This window comes from Acomys minous, assembly GCF_964271855.1.
Source record: "Acomys minous genome assembly, chromosome: 3".
In the NCBI taxonomy this organism is placed as follows: Eukaryota; Metazoa; Chordata; class Mammalia; order Rodentia; family Muridae; genus Acomys; species Acomys minous.
In genome coordinates, this window is record NC_140485.1 from 26,566,197 (window position 1) to 26,589,078 (window position 22,882).

Below are 22,882 nucleotides of genomic sequence, written 5' to 3' on the forward strand. Positions count from 1 at the left end.
TCACTTTGTTTGGGAAACACTTCTGTTTTGTTGGAGGTTTTTATTTACTATGTTAAACCAAGCACATGTTGGATAAACACTGAATACTCTTACAATAATCCCAATGTAAACAACTTAGTGTAAACTTACGTAATATTCTTAATAATTAATTTTAAATCTACAGATAGGCTTGGCTTCTATGTCAGACCTAATCAATAGAATGTGACTAAGATAAAGTGTTCAGGAAGAAACAATATTTAATGTTTCAGGGAAAGATAATTAACAAGTTTTTTTTTTCATTTACAAGTTCAGAAGGACTTAACCACAGACACAAAAATAAATAAGGAAAAACTACAAAGCAGACAAAAATATAATTCTCAAATGTGGAGGCTGAGAGTTGTGTTAGAATTTTATGTTGTGAAATTTGAGTTGTAGGGAAAAGGTAAACTAAGGCTCACATACATCCAAATAATACACACACACACACACGCACGCATGCACGCGCGCACACACACACACACACACACACACACACACACACACACACACATACACAAATACATATTCTTTAGATAATTCTGTAGCTGCCAGAGGACAAATAGGTCTAACAAGATAGCTTTAAAAAATAATTCCATTTGTATCTTGAGAAAGTCATAAGCCCCCACACTCTATGGAAGAAGTGGTTTCTGTGTTCATATGGTACTTGGGATTGAACCTAGAACCTTCTTCAAGTTTGGCAAGTGCTCTAGCGCCAAGCTTTGTAACTGGCCTCCTCTACCTCCTGAGACAGGGTCTAACTAAGGTGCCCAGGCTGGCCTGAGCTTTCTGTCCTCCTGCTTCAGCCACCCAAGTACCTGGGACTATGGGTCAGCACCACCACGCCAGTGAAGCTGCCTTCTTGAGATTGCCACATGTCTAGATTTATTTAAAAGACAGAAAAGCCAGGTCCAGAGGCACACACCTACAGTTCCAGCTTATTTGGAATGTTGAGTGAGGCAGGAGCATTACTTGGGAGTTCAAGGCCAGCCTAGGTAACGCAATGAGACACACAGATACTGACAGAGGTTCTAGCACAGCTGGTATGAAAACTAGCCTGGAAAATCAGGAAGCCGTAGTCTAGTTTTGGTTGGGCTCCGTTTCCTCATTAACCACAATACCAGGCTCAAGCTCTGCCACCCTCACGGCATGTTAAGGGACTCACTATGCTTCAGAAACAGACACTTATAGTTCAAGCATAGCTCCCTAATTAATTTTAAATCAAAATAACCTGACTAACATCATAAAGGTTAGCATTTTAGTAGTAAACCTAGAAAAATAAAATACAATATTAATGTCAAAATCAAAAGCGCATTTGACAGAGAGAGTTCTTTTAAGTGTGTTTGGATGACAATAACTCCGTAACAACGGTGCACTCATAATTTGTGAATATATCACAAATTTCACTAGTTAAGACAATCCTGAGTTTTCTCAGGGCACATGTTAAGAAAGAAGATAATTCTTTCTCTATTCACACTTAAATTATATACATACATCATAATATTTTATGAAAATAAATGTCCAGATATAAGTGCAGTTTAACTTTGTTTCCTTCTTAACTTGTTTTTTATAGCAGACATGTTAATTTCATTTTGAACATGATATGCCAAATATCCTGAGCTTCCAGGAATGAAGTCATGCAATTCTCCAAGGAATTTGTCCAAAGCATCAATTGATAAATAACCTGTAAAAATAAGAAGAAACAGATACATTTGAAATCCTATCATGCGATTTGGTTTTTAGTGTCTTTTATTATTAGTTTAAAGTTTAAAAAAGTTTTTTTTTTAAAGAAAAAAACTAAGAAGAGAAACTAATACTGGTGAGAAGATCCTCCGAGGATCTTCCTTGCTTCCTGCTTCTACTCTGCAGTGATGAGATGGCAGGCTTAGTCCACCGTGCTCCACTATGCAGTGCTGCTGCCTGGACCCAGGGCTCTGTACAAGCTAGGCAGGCACTCTACCAACTGAGCCATATCCCCAGCCCTTAACACTATTTTCTTTTTTTCTCCTTAGTTCACAAAATAATTACTTTTATTATGAGGTTTTCACTCAAATATAGCCCTGTATTTTGGTCGTATTTGTCTCCTCTCTTCTCCCCACCAGCCCTCCTCACTGTCCTGCTTCTTTGAGACAGATTTCACACTTTAACCTAGGCTAGCCTGGGATTCACTTGTAGCCCAGGCTGACCATGAGCTTTCAGCAATCCTCTGCTTCAGCCTCCTAAGTTCTGGAACTATACGTGTGAAACAATACTTAACATTTTCTTCCACTTTTGAGAGGCGTGGACGCTTGATAAGCAACTTTGGTTACTGAGAGTGCAATGTCCATATTGGGGCTGGAACATCAAAGCACCTAACCAGAATGCCTGGGAGTAACTGGCATAGACAGCAACCTCTGAGAGCTCTAACTGCCCAGCAGCACAGCTGCCCGACAGAGCAGACAACAGTTCTAAGCATTGCAAAACTGGGATAATGATCTTTAGTGAAAAATTAATAGTAAATCAGTACTGCTGTCACTCAATAAAAGTTATGGGTATGATTTTGGTGTCATTAATAATTCAAAATAGATATGAATGCTCAAAAGGAAACCCTACTTAAATGCACAGAGCTTAAGGAAAGATTCAAATATCTTCAGCAATAACTTCATAATAATTGATTACCATCTGAATGATTGTATTTTACGTGTAATACAAATGTTTGTGGTTTATACCAATATAAAATTGCAATCTAAAAGTAAACACATTACATAAAAACTTTTAGATCTTAAGTATGACTGAATTTAAGAGTATATCAATAGCAACAGATTTTATGCATACAGCTTGTTTTAGTAATAAACAGTCTATTCATGGTTTAAAATTATGAATTCAGCCATAGAAAGTTAGTATTATTAATCTATTTCAGTTGTAGACATCTACCCTGGGTTTTCATTCTTTTCTTTCCATGGGGTTGGCTTCTCTGCAGTGACCCCTCACACATACACTATGTGAGGTTTCTAAAGGCATTCAGGAAAGAAATACAAAATTAATTAGCAAATATTTTCCTACAAAGATAAGTGTGTTATGGTAATGCTTCTCAGCTTCCGTCTAGTTGGACTTGTAACTCTTCCCCAGAGGTATAAAGGTCTGTACCCCAGACAGCTCACAGAGATTCTATTATCCCCCCATCTTTCTGTCTTGGAGCTGTTCACTGGTCCCAGAAAGAAAAAGCACCTTCTGCAAGGCTGATTAATGACCAGAACTTGTGACTGCAGAGAGGATGCCATGTTACGGTCTATTTACTGACGCTCCACTCCCACACCTGCGTGCAATCTGACATCCTTGTAAGTGGCAGGTAAACCCTTTCAGGACATCACCTTAATTTTGCAGGCCTTAAGCTTCCACCAACCCCAGTGCTAAGAATATCACAGACATCACCTGTGACCGAGACTCCCTGCTCTGCTGTGACTCCCTACCTGGTGTTTCCACCGACGAACTTAAAATGTATGTCAGTTGGGAGGGCACGCCTTTAATCCCAGCATTTGGGAGGCAAAGGCAGGTTGATCTCTGTGAGTTTAAGGCCAGCCTGGTCTACAAAGTGAGTCCAGGACAGCCAAGGCTACACAGAGAAACCCTGTCTCAAAAAAAAAAAGTATCTCACTTATGATTTTCTTCGTTCTGCTACTATAAAGCATCATCAAACCATTTCCACACTGAGACATGGAGTTTTGTGTAACCTGAATCTGTGTTTCTAGACATGGTCACTTAAGAGTCTCTAGAAAACTATCTCTCACCCCATTTGAAGAGACTTGTTTTTTTGTTTTTTTAACATTGTCATCATAAATTGTCTAACCTACCTTAAATTACTGATGGTAGACCATAGGACTCTTGCTTCTGGAAGACCCTGCCCATGCCCTGGAAGGAAGAATGCTACCAAGAGACCAAGAACACTGCCAGTCCAGTTCAGTTTGGGGCATATGTCATACACTTCCTGCCTGTCTCAGCATGGCTCAGCATGGCTGCTGGCTGGACTTGGCATGAGTCAGAACCAGCTATCACTCTCCTATTGCTCACAAGCTTTCCTCTGAATTTTAACGTCATTTTCTTTTCTAGGGAAAACTGTGTTTCCTTTAATGATAGAGACTATGGTTAGTAGGTACAGCTTATTAGCTGAATCCCTATTGGCATACATGATTCTATTAGTCACCCCTTACCTCACCCAAGTCCTCCTGTGTGTGTGTGTGTGTGTGTGTGTGTGTAGTCACCTGAGTAATGAGTTGACCGTTGCAGCATGTCAAAAATTCAAAAAAGAAATAAAGGAAAAAAATACTATGGTCAGCCCAGCACAAATCAGGTATTCAGTCTCAAAGCAACTCCTGGGCTACAGACAAAGCAACTTTGTAATCTAGATAATTTCTGTTTCTGGGAGGTAACGTGGCCCAGTGTGTAAACTCACTTCTGCCTGCCAAGCCTGATGACCTGAGTCCAGTACCTGGGACCCACAGGGTAGAGAGAAACAACTCTTTAAGGTTGTAACCTCTGGTCTCCACATGTACACTGTGGCACATGAGCCCACACACATACATCATATGTCAGCATGTACACATACACAGAAATAAAATTTAAATATAAAATTCAGGGCTGGAGAGATGGCTCAGTGGTTAAGAGCGCCGCCTACTCTTCCAAAGGTCCTGAGTTCAACTCCCAGCAACCACATGGTGGTTCACAACCATCTGTAATGTGATCTGATTCCCTCTTCTGGCCTACAGGTGTACATGCAGAAAGAACACTCTATACATAATAAATAAATAAATAAATATTTTAAAAAAAAAACTTCATGAAATAATTACCATGTTGGAGCATGGAATTTGGAGAAACCTGAATTGTATTCCTGAACCATGGTCACTCACATATAGCTACAATAAATATACTTTTATCCTCTGTGAGGTGAGAGCAGTTTCTTGTGTTGACACCAGCCTCTAAGAAGGCCTTGAATGAGTGATCCTCACCTCCTGGTAGTCACAGACTTGTGTAGTCCCTGAGTACTTCCTCCTTGAGATGGCCTATGTGTCAGTATGTCACTTCTGAAAAGAAGGGCTGGCTTCTATCTTGAACATTCCCCAACCTCCCCTGCCTTCCATTCACTCCTCCTCACTCCACCCCCTTTCTCTTTTGTTTTTCAAGAGAGGGTTTCTCGGTGTCCTGGAACTCCTCTGTAAACCAGACTGGACTCGAACTTATAGATCTGCCTGCCTCTGCCTGCCGAGTGCTGGGACATTCTCTTGTTACTTTTGGCCCTCTTACTTGGAGAGAAACAAGCTACTATGCTTTAAATATACTTTATGAAAACGCCTATGTGGGGAGCTAGAGATATGGCTCAGTGGTTAAAGGAACTGAGTGCTCTTGCTGAGGACCCAGGTTTGGTTCCCAGCACCTACTCCAGTTTCAGAAGATCAGATGCTCTCCTCTATCAGAGGAAGGGGGAGGCTTCATGTTATGTGGTTGGCAAGTGTCCACAGGGAGGGTCCACTGCCTTTGGCTCTACAGGAAAGCCTGATCCTCGGCATGTTTGAGGCCCCGGTTCAACCTCCAGCATGACAAACACAAAGACAAAAGAACTGATGCTTGAATGTCAGAAACAGACTGCAACTGTGTCATGCAAGCAGAAGCAAGCACCCGCCTACCTACAAATCCTGTCTCAGCACAGCAAATATGAAGCCCACGCTTGCTGCACTCTGCAGGGTTAGGGTTAGCAGGTGAATGGCACCTCTCCTAGTACCATGGTAAAAGATGAGGCTCTGCTTGGAAAAGCTTTGTTCTACCTAATCCCCTGCTTCTTCCCTAGCTGAGGCTACTCTATTTATTACTTCAGTTACCTGTTACCATGTTGTTCACTGGGTAGTTCTGAAGAGGGAGGTACATCTGCTTTTCTACAACCGGAGTCCTTATAAAATTATTCTCTGCACTATAAAAGTGAAACAAACAGAGAGCCACATTTATATTTGATTTTTAAATGTATATTACAAATGAGAACTTATTCTAGAAAATGTATATAATAATGTAATACTTCTCTAATCAGGTTTTATTCTTTCTTGGTAAAAACATTAATTATGAACTTTTTTTCATTAGACTAAAACCAGGCCTCATACAGCTGTTTCTAGTTTTCTTAGCTACTTCAAAAATCAAACAATTATTGTGTATTTAGAGGCCTGGGCCATCTCAATAACCCCCAGAGCACAATAATAATTTATAATTAAAGGGCTTCTGCCTAGTATGCATAAGCCTAGGTACAATCCCCGGCAGTGTCGAAAATGTAAAGTAATTTATTATACACACACACACACGATCAATACATATATCTATATACATGTGAAATCTTACATACATCAAAGATTAGCACAGTAGACTCTATAAATGGTCACAGGAAGTCTATGTTCTTCAGTATTTAAATAATTGAGACTCTATTTACTAGTACAGTACTCTATACTTGGATATGAAATAAAGAAATAAGGTTGAGGAAAACATGAGGTACAGTGAGATTTTGAAGTAACTTCTGAGTTAAGTAAAAAAGGTTTACCTTACATCATAGGCCTGCCTGCCCATTTAAGACCAGATAGCAGCCCAGAAGAAATCAGACCACACCTCCCCTATCGTCTGTCCTCTGAGGTAAAGACTTGACAAGCTCTGCACTATGACACAAGCCCAGACCGCTCCCCTTTGTTGTAGCAAACAAGATGGAGCCATAGAACAAACACCTCTGATGCCTATGGTGAAACTGGCTCTGAGCTGTGGCTCTCCACCCATTCAAGTAAAGAATTTCTGACTCTAACTCAGTCTCTTGCTCATCCTCCCCTATTACATGTTGTTGGCGCCAACCACCACTTTCTTACTTGAAGCTCCTCCCAGGTGTAAAGGAAAGCAACTTGACCTTTAAGGTGCTGTTGTGCTGTCTCTGATACTTGCTCTAACCCCCTTCACCCCTCTCCTACCTCAAGTCTCATCACACTGTCTCTGCTGTTATGTTCTGTCTCTCATAATACTTTCCATCTTAAGCTGATCTTGCCCAATCATGGTTGTGCGGTTCTCCCGCCTAATAAAGCTCACAGCTGCAGGGCAACTGCCTGTTTACTCTTTACTGGGCTTATAACTTTGGTTACTAACAATTTAATCCTAAATTAAAACATTAAATACGTTTTCAATCTTATGGGAAAATATTAATAGAATATTAAATGCACAGTGAGGGGACCTCAAGATGAACTCAGCTCAGCCGGGCATGGTGGCACACACCTTTAATCCCAGCATTCAGTAAGCAGAGGCAGATGGATCTCTGAGTTCAAGGCCAGCCTGGTCTACAAAGTGATTTCCAGGACAGCCAAGGCTACACAGAGAAACCCTGTCTCAAAAAGTCACAGTGGTTAAAAGTTTGGACTCCAGATCTCCTAGACACAATTTCAAATTCAGCTGTACTTTCTGAATAAAACTGAGTAAAGTATTTAGCTCTCTAGATCTGTCTTCTGAATTGTAAAATGAGTGAGGCTGACTGCACATCTAAGTTATGAGAGTCAAATGAACTACTTGTCTCACAAATGTCTTGTACATAGCAATTGTTCATTAATAGCACACCATTTAGTATGTGCTTACTATCATGCTTTAATGTGCTTACTATCAATACACACACACACACACACACACACACACACACATATTTCAAGGTATATTTTATTTATGCTCATACTGCACCATCTGGTGGCTCCACAAAGAAAAGGCTCTACAGAAGCAGTAGAGATCTGCAGCATAACAAGACAGGGCTCTGAACACATTAGTTCACAGTGCTATCACCACCACCACATACAAAGGACTTACACAAGATCAAGCCAGCAAAATTCCAGCATGGGTAGGGAGGGGCTCATGCAGCCCAGCCCTCACTGAGAAGCTGTTGGCTACAGGTAGCTGCTGTGAGAGGGAGAGGGAGCTGTCTTCAGGGATGCAGCCCCTGAAAGGCTGCCTGTGCTCCAGTAGGTGGTATACTCCTCTGCACACAACGGCAGCACTAAGGAGACCCAGTGGAGTTTTAGAGAGAGAGGAGGACCAGGTGCAGTGGTGCACACCTCTAGTCCCAGGACTCAGGAGGTAGAGGCAGGTGGAGGGGCTCTGTGAGTCTGAAGCCAACCTGGTCCACAGAGTGAATTCTAGGACAGCCAAGACTATATAAAAAGTGAATACAGGAAATTGGGGGGAAGGGAATAAGGAGTTAGAGGGAAGGGGTGAGGTGGATTGCATAAAAATGTATTGAATGTATTATGAAATTCCCAATTCAAAAGAGGAAAATTACCTGGGTGGTGGTGGCACATGCCTTTAATTCCAGTACTCAGGAGGCAGAGACAGGTGAACCTCAGCAAGTTCGAAGCTAGCTGGGTCTAAAGAGTGAATTCCAGGACAGCCAGAGCTGTTATACAGAGAGACCTTGTCTTGAAAAACCAAACCAACCAGTCAAAAAGGCAGAAACCTAGGGTATATTCACATATTTGGCCTTTGTTTCTAAAAAACTCAGCACAGTGTCTTCCTATGTAGCCTGAGTAGCCCAGGCTAGCCTGGTGCTCATCTTAACCCCTCTAGTGCCAAGATTACAGCTAAAAGTACCATGCGTGACACGCTGTCATGTATGTATGTGTTGTGAGTGTTAGTGTGTGCACACATATATGAAGAGCATGCATGTGGAGGCCAAAGGCTTTTATCAGGTGACTTCATCAATAGTTCCTCATCTTACTTTTTAATTTTTAGTTATTTTTATTTTATGAGTCTCTTGCCTATATGTATGTATGTACACATGTGTGCCTGGTACTCTCAGAGGTCACAAGAGGGTGTCGGATCCCCTGGAGCTGGAGTAACTGATGGCTGTAAGCCACCATGTGGGTGCTGGAAGCAATCCTAGGTCCTCTGTAAGCGCAACTAGTGCACTTAATCACTGGGCCATTTATCTCTCTTCCCCTTTGGTCTTTTAGACAAGGTTTCTCTGTGTAGACCTGGCTGTCCTAGACTAGCTTTGTAGTGGCCCCAAACTCACAGCGATCCGCCTGCCTCTGTCTCCCTGAGTGCTGGGATTAAAGGCATGCGCCACCACGCCAGGCTTGAGCCATTTCTCAAGCCTCACTTTTACTCTTTAGTAAATTTGTCTTTAGACAAATTAATCTTTGTAATCTTAGATCTCTTTTTCTGTGAGAATGGTGATAATGATAACCCCATCCTCAGAGGAACTGTGAAACTAAGATATATACACAATCAAGCTAAAGATTTCTACACTGAACTTGAAGGTTAACGAAGAATGTCAGTACCTTTTGGGCAGTTCTTTCTTGTGTTCTGGTGCTGGCCCAGGGCTTTCCTCTCCTCTTGATGTTATTCTGTCATGCTGCAAAGAGCAAAACAAATCACATCTTAAAAATTTAACACACTGCCGGGCGTGGTGGCGCACGCCTTTAATCCCAGCACTCGGGAGGCAGAGGCAGGCGGATCGCTGTGAGTTCGAGGCCAGCCTGGTCTACAAAGCGAGTCCAGGACAGCCAAGGCTACACAGAGAGACCCTGTCTCCAAAAACCCAAAAAAAAAAAAAATTTAGCACACTAATTATCTAAACATTAATTTTAAAATTAAAATATGTATCAAAATTATTTAAATGTATTCTTTTAGTTTTAGTCATTATAACCTGGTAGGGAAGCTTATAAAATTTTGTATATATACTCATATAACTATTGTTTTAAAAGAACATAAGGGAAAACCAGAATTTTAAATGCCAGCTATAGCTGTAGCAGGCAACTGAACTTTGTTTGAGAGAAGAGGAAAGTGAATATAGAAAGGAGGGAAGAAAAGTAGAAAAGAAAAGCAAGAATTACAAACTTAAGACTTTAAAAATCCTTGACTTTAGGATTCTACTTCCTGTGAGCTAAAAACCAAAACATAGGAAGCTGAAATGAATTGTTTCTATTTTCAAGTGATGGTGCCGGAGATACATTTACCTGAAGTTGGGACAGAAAAACACATTAAGCTTTTCAAAATGACTTGCAAAAGTTACTAAGACGCTCATACCTAATATACTTAGTAGAGTATCATCAGAAATTCCATTTTTAGAACATAAATCTTCCCTAAGCAATAACAATTCTCCAAATTATTTTCCAGATTTATCCTTGTTATTTTCATTTGGTAACATAACTTTTTCCTCATAAATTATGTGATTACAGTGTTAGAATGTCTAATATTCAGTATTGATAAATATTTTGAAGGTACTGACAAGACCCTTTATCAAATAATAATGCCTAGCCAATAATTAAAAAGAATGTTACAATGGGCAATGGTGGCGCATGCCTTTAATCCCAGCACTCAGGAGGCAGAGGCAGGTGGATCTCTGAGTTCAAGGCCAGCCTGATCTGCAGATCGAGTTCCAGGACAGCCAGATCTACACTGAGAATCTCGAAGAACAAAACAAAAAAGTTATATTAATATTTTTATCTATCTGTCTGCCTGTGTGGCTGTGTAAGTGTACACCACATTTGTGCAAGTGACCCCAGAGGCCATCAGGGCACCTGGAGCTAGAGTTACAGGCAGTTGTGAGGCACCTGACTAGGTTCTGGGAGTTCAGTGGTAATCTGAACTCTGGACTTTGGGAGATCAGGAAGTGCTTTTCACCTCTGAGCCATCCCTCCAGCCTCATACTAATTTTGTAATAGAAAAGGCACTAGATTAGGTTAAAGCTAAGAAAAATTGGTTCCATGGTACCAATATGTGGTTATATGAATTAAGTATTCTATTCTGCTATTTACATTGGCACTTTTATTTATAAAATTAAATGATCTTTCGGTTCCTTTTAAACCCCATAGTACTGGTATACTGAATAATTTGACAAATAATTAAAAAAATCCTTCATCACTTATATAAAAATATCGACAAATCAGAGAATAGATATTTTCTTTTTTGTTTGTTTGTTTGTTGAGACAGGGTTTCTCTGTAGCCCTGGCTGTCCTGAACTCGCTTTGTAGAGTAGGCTGGCCTTGAACTCACAGTGATCCCCCTGCCTCTGCCTCCCAAGTGCTGGGATTAAAGGCGTGAATAGATATTTTCACAATTTATCACCTCCAAGCCAAAGAGATTATTCTTTTCAAATGATGGCACTCTGGGCAACAAAAACAAATTAGTGGGGCCAGTGAGATGGTTCAACAATTAAGAGTGCCTGCTACCAATCTTGATAGCCTGAGTTTGATTTCCAGAGGTCATAGGATAAAGGGAGATGACCAGCTTCCCCAAGTTGTCCTCTGACTTCCACATGTGTACTGTGTGTATGCACACACACATAAATAGAAAAAAATAATTAATGAAAGAATATGAGGGCTGGAGAGATGGCTCGGAGGTTGAGAGCACTGACTGCTCTTTTGGAGGTCCTGAGTTCAATTCCCAGCAACCATATGGTGGTTCACAACCATCTAATGTGATCTGATGCCCTCTTCTGGCCTGCGGATGTACATGCAGGTAGAGCACTGTATACATAATAATAAATGAATGAATCTTTTAAAAAATATGAAATATATATTAACTTCCTGGCTGTGGAAATACACATTTTCTCCCTATTTTTCAGTCTGAAAAATTAACATACTGAGAAGTTTTAAAATAAAATAGTACAAAAATACTATATACCTTGCACTTGCCAGCTGTTACCATACCTGGCAAAATGCTTTTTAGGGGGCAAGGAGTTTAGTTTTTCCAAGACAGAGTTTCTCTGTATAGCCTTGGCTGTCCTGTTCTTAACTTGCTTTGTAGACCAGGCTAGCCATGATCAAACTCCCAGAGATCTGCCTGCCTCTGCCTCCAAATGCTAGGAATCCAGGTGTGTGGCACCAGGCCTGGCTTCAAGTTTCTTATATGAATGGTTTCGTTTATACAAAATACTTCAATTTTACCAATGTATTATGTAAAAACAATGTCAAACTGATAATATTCGATAAAAACATGCCCTTTAAATTCCTCGATCTGGCTTGTTGATGCATATGTCATGTATTATGCTGCCTTCAGAAACTTTGAAACTGTATATCCTGATCAAGTATTTTAACTTCTTACCTTTTCAAATATCAGAAAATTTTCATCTTGTTCCCAAACAAAACTGCCAATTTTTCTTCGTATTTCTGTAGTGAGAAAAACAAGTCCAATACTTTTGAAAAGTGATGTCGGGATTTTGTATAAGGTCTGAAACTTGCAGGCTTATTCTACTTGAATCAAAATAACCACTTAAGATACTTGTTTAAGCCAGGTGTGGTGGCCCATGCCTTTAATCCCAGCACTTGGGAGGCATAGGCAGGTGGATCAATGTTGAGTTCAAGGCCAGCCTGGTCTACAAAGCGAGTTCAGAACAGCCAAGGCTACACAGAGAAACCTGGACTCAAAAAACAAACAAACAAACAAACAAACAAACAAACAAACCCTACCCAGATCTAGCCAATGGGCAGAACATTCTCCACAGTTGAGTGGAGAGAGGGGTATGACTTTCAAACGTACTCTGGTGCCCCATATTGGACCATGTCCCCTGGAGGGGGAGACCTGGTGGCACTCAGAGGAAGGACAGCAGGCTACCAAGAAGAGACTTGATACCCTATGAGCCTATACAGGGGGAGGAGGTCCCCCTCAGTCACAGTCATAGGGGAGGGGAGTAAGGGGAAAATGGGAGGGAGGGAGGAATGGGAGGATACAAGGGATGGGATAACCATTGAGATGTAACATGAATAAATTAATACAAAATTTTTAAAAAAGATACTTGTTTAAAACCCAGAAGCCTAAGAATTAAAATTTCCAATCTCTTCTCCAGATGCTTCCAGGACATTAACAGAATCATTCCTGTAGACTTCTTCTTGTGTATGAGTTTGCTGTGTAAGTGGATGTGCTCGTATGCCCGTGAACACGCAGATGTCTATACTGCCTGTGGCATGCAGAGGCCAGAGGAGACCCATATAATTCACAGTGGCGTCCTGTACATCCATCCACTGGGACATACTGTTCTAAGAGGGTACGTATGCTAGTATGGCTTCACAAGAACGGCCTCCATAGGCTCATGCTGGAATGCTGGGTCCCCACTGGTGGAGCTGTTTGGGACGCTTTCTTCTTGGAGGAAGTATGTTACTGGCAATGGGTCTGCGCTTTCAAAGGACTGTGCCATTCCCAGTGTTCTTTGCTTCTTGTTTGTGGATCCCGATGTGAGCTCTCAGTGGCTGCTCCAGTACCATATACCTGCCTGCCTGCTGCCACGCTCCTCACTATGTTGGTGACAGACTCTATCCCTTTAGAGCTAGAAGCCCCAAATAAACCCTTCCTTCTATAAGTTGCTTGGTCAGTGTTTTAACACAGAAATAGAAAAGTAGTAGTATACTACTAAGATAGTAGTATACTTTTTTAAAGGAGCATGTTTTCATTTCAAACAGATTTTTAAAACAAATATATGTTAGTAGAAGAGTCTAAACTCAAAGATAAAATAGGAATGATAATTTAAAATAAGGTAAATGAATCAGACAGCCATTCTATAACACAAGCTCCTTGAAGGTAAGTTTCTGGCACATGTGCTTTTTTTTTTTTAATATTTATTTATTATTATGTATACAATGAACTGTCTGCATGTAGACCTGCAGGCCAGAAGAGGGCACCAGATCTCATTATAGATGGTTGTGAGCCACCATGTGGTTGCTGGGAATTGAACTCAGGACCTCTGGAAGGGCAGTCAGTGCTCTTAACCTCTGAGCCATCTCTCCAGCCCCACATGTGCTTGTTGAAGGGAGTTTAAGGCCAGCTGGGGATGCAGAGCAACAACTTGTCCCAAAAAAAGGTTTATGGGCATGATGATACATATCTGTAATCCTAGCACACAGGAGGCTGAGGCAGAAGAATGACCATGAATTTGAGGCTAGCCTGGACTAACAAGGCAATCCTATGTCAAAAATGAAAGCGAGAGGTTTAGATAGAAAGCGAGGGAGAGATATAGAGAGAAGGTTATTTTTAACAAACCAACTTTACCATAACTCATTAGTTTATTTGCATAACTACTTAGACGATTTAGTGTTTATGACTAGATTTTGCTGGGACAGTAGCTATAAGAAACCAATCTTTGAGGTTTCTAATGCTGTTCTATGAAAATAACTAAGTTTTTGGTTTGTTCTGCTTTTTACAAAATATTTTCCTCACTAGAAATCTGTAAACAGCTTCAGTTTGTCTTCCTAGAAATGGACACAGAACCAACACAATGAACAAAATCCTCATCAAGAACTGAGTGACTAGGGGCTGGAGAGATGGCTCAGAGGTAAGAACACTGCCCTTCCAGAAGACCCTGGTTCAATTCCCAGGAGCCTCCTATAGCTCACAACTGTCTTTAACTTTAGCTCCTGGGATCTGACATCCTCTTCCAGAGAGCATGGGTATCAGGCACCACTGTGGTGCACAGACATACAAAATAAAATAAATTTAAAAAGAGTTGGGTAACTAATGTAAGACCTACAAAAATAAGATATATAAGGAAAGCTAGAGATAACTTAGGTTAAGCTTTGGACAAATATAAGAACATGTTCTAAGCAGGGAAAACCAAAAAAAAAAAGTCTACTTTTCCTTCTCTCTTCATAACGCTGTTGAAATAATGTAAAAGGACTTTAAAAAGTATAATGAAAGCTACAAATGTATGAATTCATTATTATAACAAACATTTAAAGAAAAATTAGAATGAAAAAATTCAACACTAGCAAACAATTTATTAAACACTCATCATATGTCATATACCATATTTATTACCTCACTTTATCCTCGAAGTAACTTGGAAGAAGTCAATAGCATGCTGGACCACAAAGCTGCCGGGCGTGGTGGTGCACATCTTTACTCCCAGTGCTTGGGAGGCTGAGGCAAGTGGATTTGTGTGAGTTTGAGGCCAGCCTGGTTTATACAGTGAGTTCCAGGCTAGCCAGGGCTGCATGGTAAGGCCAGGCCTCAAAACAAACAAACAAACAAACAAGTAAATCAAACAACTAAGCGTTGCATCCTAGCTGGTGAGCACTTTACTTTGAGGGTAATATATGACTCTGTCTTCTTCCCCACTGAGCTCCCAGCACCTGGGTTGTAACCTGGCAAATAAAGCTTAATGAATGTATAACAGTCACTCAAGGTATCTAATTCTGAGTCCATATTGGTTTCACCTGTATTAAATGATTCAAAATTCTCTGTGGGTATAGTGGCTCACACCTACAATCCCAGCCCTCAAGAAACTATGATACAGAGTGAGACATTGTCAAAAATTAAAACAAACAAACAAACACCAAAAAGCGAAAAACCAAACCACAAAATTTTCAATTAAGAATAGAGATTGGGAGCCGGGCGTGGTGGCGCACGCCTTTAATCCCAGCACTCGGGAGGCAGAGGCAGGCGGATCGCTGTGAGTTCGAGGCCAGCCTGGTCTACAAAGTGAGTCCAGGACAGCCAAGGCTACACAGAGAAACCCTGTCTCGAAAAACCAAAAAAAAAAAAAAAAAAAAAAAAAAAAAAAAAAAAAAAAGAATAGAGATTGGAAAATTTTGGTTATCTTAATAGAGATTGGCTGAATTTGATGAACAGATGGGTTTATGATCTTTGCTCACCTTTTTGCAGACAAGCAGGAGGAAGAACAAAGTGGCCTAAGGACACTGCGTTTTTTCTTTCAGTATTAGCTACTGCAGAGAGATAGTGGGCATGAAAAACTGTAGCATTGTCTTCTATATACTCCAGGCTCTGGTATATTCTAGAAGAAAGGAAATCTAGGTTATGAAATAAACAAGAATGCATTCAACCTTTCAAAAGAAAAAAGGCTGGAGAGATGGCTCAGCTGTTAAAGGCTAGGCTCACAACCAAAAGAAAAACAAAGACTGGAAGTAGGAGACTGCAAACATTAAAGAACACATTTATGGTGTAGTCTTCTTTCCTGGCAAGAGTGAATGAATTTCAGGTACAAGACATTACTCAGTTTGGGCACTGAGTATAGGCAAATCTTAGCTTTAGAGCTGTTAAATGATAATATGAATTTAGGAAAGACTTAAAATGGACTGAAAGCCAGCAGCCTATTGAGTTTTAGTCACAGTCACCACCATTAAAAAAAAAAATCAATTAACTCTGAGGTAAAGAGTGGGCATGCAGTCAGAGAAGCCTTCACACACAGAAAACCTCTTTTCTAGGCCTGCGAAAAGAGAGAGACATTAGAAAAAAAATTTGACTAGACTATGAAAGACATGAAAAAATCAAATAGGTTTGAGCTAAGTCTAAATCTGTAAGTAGTCGGGTTTGGGGTGGAGGGTGGGGAGCAGGAGTAGATCTCTGCTCAGTAATGGAGATGGCAGAGTACATATGGAGGCAGGGTAATCTCTCAGAACATCCTGTGGCCGTCCTGGCATGGGCTAGTTAGGGTAACAGCAGCAATGAGATTGAAGTACTTTTACGGGACTGTTCCATGGTAAGGACAACAGGGTTGGTTGGTTAAGGTGGCAGAAACCCCCAGACTATTGACACATTCCTGAAATCCCAGCACTTAGTACGTTAATGCAGGAAGGCAAATGAGGTTCAAGGCTAGCCTGGGCTACACTGCAAGATCCTGCCTCAGAGAAATTTGACACCCCCCCCCCAAAAAAAAAGTTGTTTTCAGCTTTCAGAATGCAGGCTGTACTCCAGTTAAGGTGATATTTGAGTGAGACGAGAGTAGCAGCCTCCAGCTGTCCACGTGACAGCCGGTCACTCAAAACCAGGATTCCCTTAGAGACCCGGGGACAGGTAGACGACAGGGCGGAAGGGAGGAAGGAAAGGAGAACGCTATCCCCCATGTCTAGGGCTGCAAACGTGCTGTTCCCCATGAAGACAGGAAAGGCTCTAGCGGGTGGCCCTGGGGTACCTCAGCGTGTCCGGGTGCGAGGCATCACAGCTGAACAGGAAGTCAGCGGCCTGGGCGTCACTGATCATCCCGCCTTCGTCCTCTGTGGAGGGAAGAGCACGACAGCTAGCATGGAGCCCGACAGACTACCTCCCCTAGTTGGGGGTTTCAACAGGGGGAAGGCCCTCCCTCCACGTCCCGCCCTGCCCATCTTCCTACCCCAGAACTGCCTCAGGTCCTGACTGACACTCCGGCTGAACCAACCACGCTGCCCCTGGAACATGGCGTCCCCTGCCTCCCGGGCTCCTGGGAGGGGCTTAGAGACGAGACCGCTGATTGGTCCAAAGCCAAGCTGATTGCTGATTGGTTCCCAAAAGGAAAGCGCGGGGAAAGGCCTCCGGAAGCAGGAAAAGAGATGCTAACACCAAGTTGAGAGAATAGCTGCTGAGGACAAAGGTAGCTGGACCTGGTGAGTTTTAAACCCCGAGTAATAATATACATATATAATTTTAATTTTTAGACAGTACATATATTTGTATAATCCAGGATGGCTTGGACCTCTCTATGTGGTAGCTAGCCTGTTTACACAACTGACGGAATTACAGGCCGGCCCACTGAGTCAAGAAGAGGGCATTGAGGCCAGGTGGTGATGGCGCATGCCTTTAATCCCAGCACTCAGAGAGGCAGAAGCAGGAGAATCTCTGTGAGTTCGAGGCCAGCCTGGTCTACAAAGCGAGTCCAAGACAGGCAAGGCTACACAGAGAAACCCTGTCTCGAAAAAACGAAGAAGAAGGAGGAGGAGGAGGAAGAGGAGGAGGAGGAGGAGGAAGAAGAAGAAGAAGAACAAGAACAAGAACAAGAAGAAGAACAAGAAGAAGAAGAAGAAGAACAAGAAGAAAAGGATTGAACTGGAATTACAGGCCATTGTGAACCAGGGGGCTGGAAATTGAACCTGAGTCCTCTGACAGAGTAGTCAGTGCTCTTAAGCCCCAAGCCATCTCTCTAACCCTAAGAATTGTATTTCAGTGTACTGATGGTATCATTTTATTTGTTATTTGGGGGAGTGTGTGTCTGTAGGTCAGAGGAGCTGGTTCTTTACTTGGTGGCTTCCAGGGATTGAACTTGGGTGGTCAGGCGCTTTCTACCGGTTGAACCATCTTACCATGTTTTCTTTTTTCTTTTTCTTTTTTTTTTTTTTGTTTTTTTTGTTTTTTTTGTTTTTCAAGACAGGGTCTCTCTGTGTTAGCCTTGGCCATCCTGGACTCACTTTGTAGACCAGGCTGGCCTCGAACTCTCAGCGATCCGCCCGCCTCTGCCTCCCGAGTGCTGGGATTAAAGGCGTGTGCCACCACGCCCGGCGTACCATGTTTTCTTGTTGAGACCATCTTTTGTAACTTAAGCTGGCCTTGAACTTCAACAGAACATGACCTTAAATTTCTGGTTCTCCTGCCTCTACCTTCAGAGTGCTGCAATCACAGGCTTATGTCATTATGTCCAATTTATTGTTAAGGATAGAACCCATTGAAGGGGCCTCAGAGTTAGCACAGAACACACCTAGACACCGAATTCTCAGCACAAAGGAGATTTAATTACCCTGAAGGCATGAGTAGGGTTGGAGAGGGTACAGGCAAAGACAGCAGTAGGTGTCTCTTCTCTGCAGAAGTGGTTTTTAAGGTGCTAGGAATAGTTAAGTCCTCACTGGACATGTTAGTTGGTGTATCCAAATAATGAATTTTGATAGCTGGATCTTGGTGGTCAGCCTCAAGAATGAGTCAAGCATAAGGAAGTGGCCAAATAAGGCACAGGACCTTGGTGGCTAGCTTTACGAATGTGGATGTGCCTAAATAAGAGAATCCAATGGTTTTGCAAGGAAAGGGGAAGGGCAAGGTCTTGGTGACACCATGTTGGCCATACTTGGGCCTTTAGATCCCCTCACCCAGGGTCTGTGTATCCTAGGAAAGCACTTGCTCTACCAACTAAGTCACTCCCTCCAGCCTGTTAACTCTTAAAAAACTGGGAATGTGACTGATTGATAGAGCACAGTGCAAGGCCTGGGTTCATTTTCCAGCATGGTAAAATAAACAAGTAAATAAGGAGTGGAAGGATGAGAAAGGAAGGGAAAAAATTAGTGTCATCTTTTGTTTTTCTAATTGTGCCTATAGGGCCATGAGGTCCCTCTTAAACTGAGTGTCACAGCTTTTTTGAGATGTTATTTCTTATTATTGGTCAGTTCAAACTATTCTCACATTTCAGCATAACATTTTGTAAAGTGGGTTATTTGAATTGTTTTTGTTTTTGAGAGGGTCTCCTTATGCTGTACAGGCTAACTTCAGCCTTGTGCTCCTATTCTTCCACTGGTAAATGTGAAGGTTACAGACACACACAGCCATATACACTGATATATTTTGAGTTTTCCAGATACATATGATTTTCTAACTTCTAAATATAGTTATTTATGGCTTAGCTGCAATAAAATAAAATACTAGTCTGTCAGCTGGGGGGCGGCGCACGCCTTTAATCCCAGCACTCGGGAGGCAGAGGCAGGTGAGTTCAAGGGCAGCCTGGTCTACAAAGCGAGTCCAAAACAGCCAAGGCTACACAGAAAAACCCTGTCATGAAAAACAATAAACAAACAAACAAAAAAACAAACTAGTCTGTTTGGTCAAATCTTCTGAGGTTTGGGGGCTGGAGAGATGGTTCAGAGGTTAAGAGCACTGACTGCTCTTCTAGAGGTCCTGAGTTCAATTCCAGCAACTACATGGTGGCTCACAGCCATCTATAATGTGACCTGGTGCCCTCTTCTGGAGTGCAGGTGTGCATGCAGGCAAAGCATTGTATGCATAATAAATCAATCTTTTTTAAAAAATCTTTTGATGTTCTTAGCATTTTCTTTATAATGGAAGTATATGGCAGTGAGGTTATGTCTTTAAAGAGAGTGCCCTGGAGCTCTAGGATGTTCCAGAATACACAGTGTTCTGCACATGTTCATTGGGTCAAATTGCTCGCAGTCTCTCATTCTCTGTTAGTTAGTAGGAAAGCCGTGTAAAATGTTATGGAGCTATCAGTTCTTACATGTCTGTCAAATTTTTGTGTATTTTAATTAGACACATACAAAGTCACACTTGTTATTTTCTATTTGTTTGAATCATCGAGCACTTAAGTATGAAAGGCAAAACCTCAAGACACATAGAACACAAGAGAATATTTTTGGCCCCAGGCAAAGGATTTTTAAAAATTAAGACACAGTGTTAAGCATGACAGGGGAAAAAATACATAAATTTGACTCCATTAAACTTTTCTTCATCAAAGTCACCATAATTAAGAGTGACTGTGCACAAGTCACAAAATGGGGAAGGTACCTGTAGTGCAACTAATCAGCAGAGGGTTAGTATTCAGAATATATATTTATATAGCCCTGCGAAACAATGAGAGAGAAATGGCCCAGTTAGAAATTTCAGCAAACATCTGAATAGACTTTTCTATAAAAGACCCAGAAATGACCAACAAACACATGAAAAGATGCCTAGTCACATGGTAGTTAAGGAAGTGCAAATTAAAACCACAGTGCAATACCATTATGTACCGACCTTACTAATAAAAAGGGGATCGGCAAAGACAGAGAGTCATAGGGATTCCCGCTGCCCCTGCTAGTGAGAATGTAAGGCCGTGCTGTCGTTTGATCAACAGTTCGGTGGGCGCTACCTAAAGCTATGTGTCCCAATTATGCGCTTAGGGAAACTCTTACTCCCATGAACACATACAGCAATAGAGGAAGAGTGCTTATGGTAGCTTAATTGCTAACAGCAACAACCACAGAAAGGGAAAATGAAAACAGTCACTCTAGGTGGGTATTTAGAATACCATCTCTCCTTTACATTTGTTTCTTAATTTGAGGGGTGACATGGTTTGCATGTGGAAGTCAGAGGACAACTTGAGGGAGTCAGTTCTGTCCTTGCATGTGGGTCCTAGGGACGGAACTTAGGCCGTCAGGCTTGGCAGCAACTGCCTTTACCCACTAGTGATCCTGAATCACTGTGGTTTCACACCACAAAATACAGTAGTCCCCTGCCTTATGCACAGGTGATGATTTTCAACACCCCAGGTGGGTGCCAGAAGCTGCTGATACTTGGCCCTACATATGCTACAGTGCTTTCCACCACTATCCGTATATTACTGTGACAGTTTAATTTGAACATGAGATTGACAATAATAAAACAGAACAATTATAAGAATAGATTGCATAAGTGTTGACGTGTTTTCTCTCGACTACCATGACATAATTAGTGTATACACTGGGAACTTCTTCTCTGTCCCAAGTGGCAGGAGCAGGAAAGCAAAAGATTTTACCAGACTACTCACAACTGTGGAGTTTGTTTGTTTGTGGACTTATTTATTTAGTGCTCCTATGATAAGCAAGTGTGTATATGTATGTATATATATGTACATGTATATATATGCATACATACATACATACATATATACATACTTGATAAACAAGTGCTCTACCACTGAGTTGCACCCCCCAGCACTCAGAACTGCAGTTTTAAATTAATGAATCATTTATGCCTGGGACGTCCCATTGATGTTTTCAGACTAGAGTTGACCGGAGGTAAATGTAACTGTGGAACATTAAACCATGCATAAAGAAAGGAATACTAGTAGCACATTATCATTTTGAATTTTCAAAAAGGACAAGAAGACAAACCACATTAAACCATTTATTTTCAAGTTCAAAAGAAGTGGTAAAATGGAGATATGTATTTTAGAAATACATGAATATTTAATAAAAAATAAAATATACATGTATAGGAAGCCAGCTGTAGTTTATATTTTTAAAAAAATTATATAAAACATATTATTTTATTATTTATGAGTGTGTGTGTGTGAATGTGTCTGACTATGCGTACGATATGTGTTCAGGAACCTGAGGAAGTCAGGAGAAAGCATCAGATCCTCTGAAACTGAAATTAGAGGTGGCTGTAAACATGCCTGTGGGTACTGGGAAGCAAACCTGGGTCTTTTGCAAGAGCAGTAAGAGCTCTTAACTGCTGAGCCATCTGTCCAGCCTATATCTATTTTTTTATGATTTATTTATTTTCCGTACATGAGTGCTCTGTCTGCACATGCCAAAGAGGGCATCAGATCCCAATATAGATGGTTGTGAGCCACCATGTGGTTGCTGGGAATTGAACTCAGGACCTCTAGAAGGACAGACAGTGCTCTTAACCACTGAGCCATCTCTCCCAGCCCAGATCTGTTTTGATAACAAAACAGAGTAGCAAATACTTGAAGACTAAAAGAGGCACACAGGATCCACCAATATTTCATTACTGTCTGGGTTCAGTTCTAAAGCTTAGTTGTTAGGTTTTATTATTGTTGTTGTTGTTAATAAACCTTTACATATGTATCACCTGCCTTAATGTGCACTTTAATATTTTTAAAAATAATTAAGAAAAGTATGTTAGTTGATCAGGGACAAGACCCAGCAAAGTTCTAGGCTCAAAATGAATCCTTGTGACATTCTGGTGGAAGTGAAGTCATGAGAAGACGTAGGAAGGGGCTGAACAAATGGCTCAGTGGTTAAGAGCATTTCCTGCACTCTCAGAAGACCCAGGTTTAGCTCCAGCAGCCGCATCTGGTGGCTCACAACCACCTAGAACTCCAGCTCTAAGGGACACAGCATCCTCTTGGTATTCCACAGGCACCTGTACCCATATGACAAATACTCAGATAAACACACGCGCGCGCACGCTTAAGTTAAAAAATAAGATTAAAAAAAAATAAGTTTTGCTGGGCGTGGTGGTGCCTGTTTTTAATCCCAGCACCCAGGAGGCAGAGGCAGGCAGATTGCTGTGAGTTTGAGGCCAGCCTGGTCTATAAAAGCAAGTCCAGGACAGCCAGGACTGTTACACAGAGAAACCCTGTCTTGAAAAACCTTAATTAAAAAAAAAAAGTAAGTTTTAAATGTAGCCTTTTAATCACATCATACTAGTTAACCAA

The 22,882-nt window shown here is 41.4% G+C and overlaps 1 protein-coding gene across 1 annotated transcript; it reads right to left on the reverse strand.

Moving 5' to 3' along the window:
* Nucleotides 1-218: 218 nt before the first annotated feature.
* Nucleotides 219-17,183, reverse strand: TERB2 (telomere repeat binding bouquet formation protein 2). Its single transcript, XM_084776544.1, has 7 exons — nt 17,102-17,183; nt 16,904-16,985; nt 15,627-15,766; nt 12,088-12,152; nt 9,321-9,394; nt 5,865-5,953; nt 219-1,699 (listed from the first exon to the last, which is right to left on the reverse strand). The coding sequence occupies exons 1-7, from the start codon at nt 17,163-17,165 to the stop codon at nt 1,554-1,556; spliced, it is 660 nt and encodes a 219-aa protein (XP_084632670.1). The 5' UTR covers nt 17,166-17,183; the 3' UTR covers nt 219-1,553.
* Between the last annotated feature and the right edge of the window lie 5,699 nt (nt 17,184-22,882).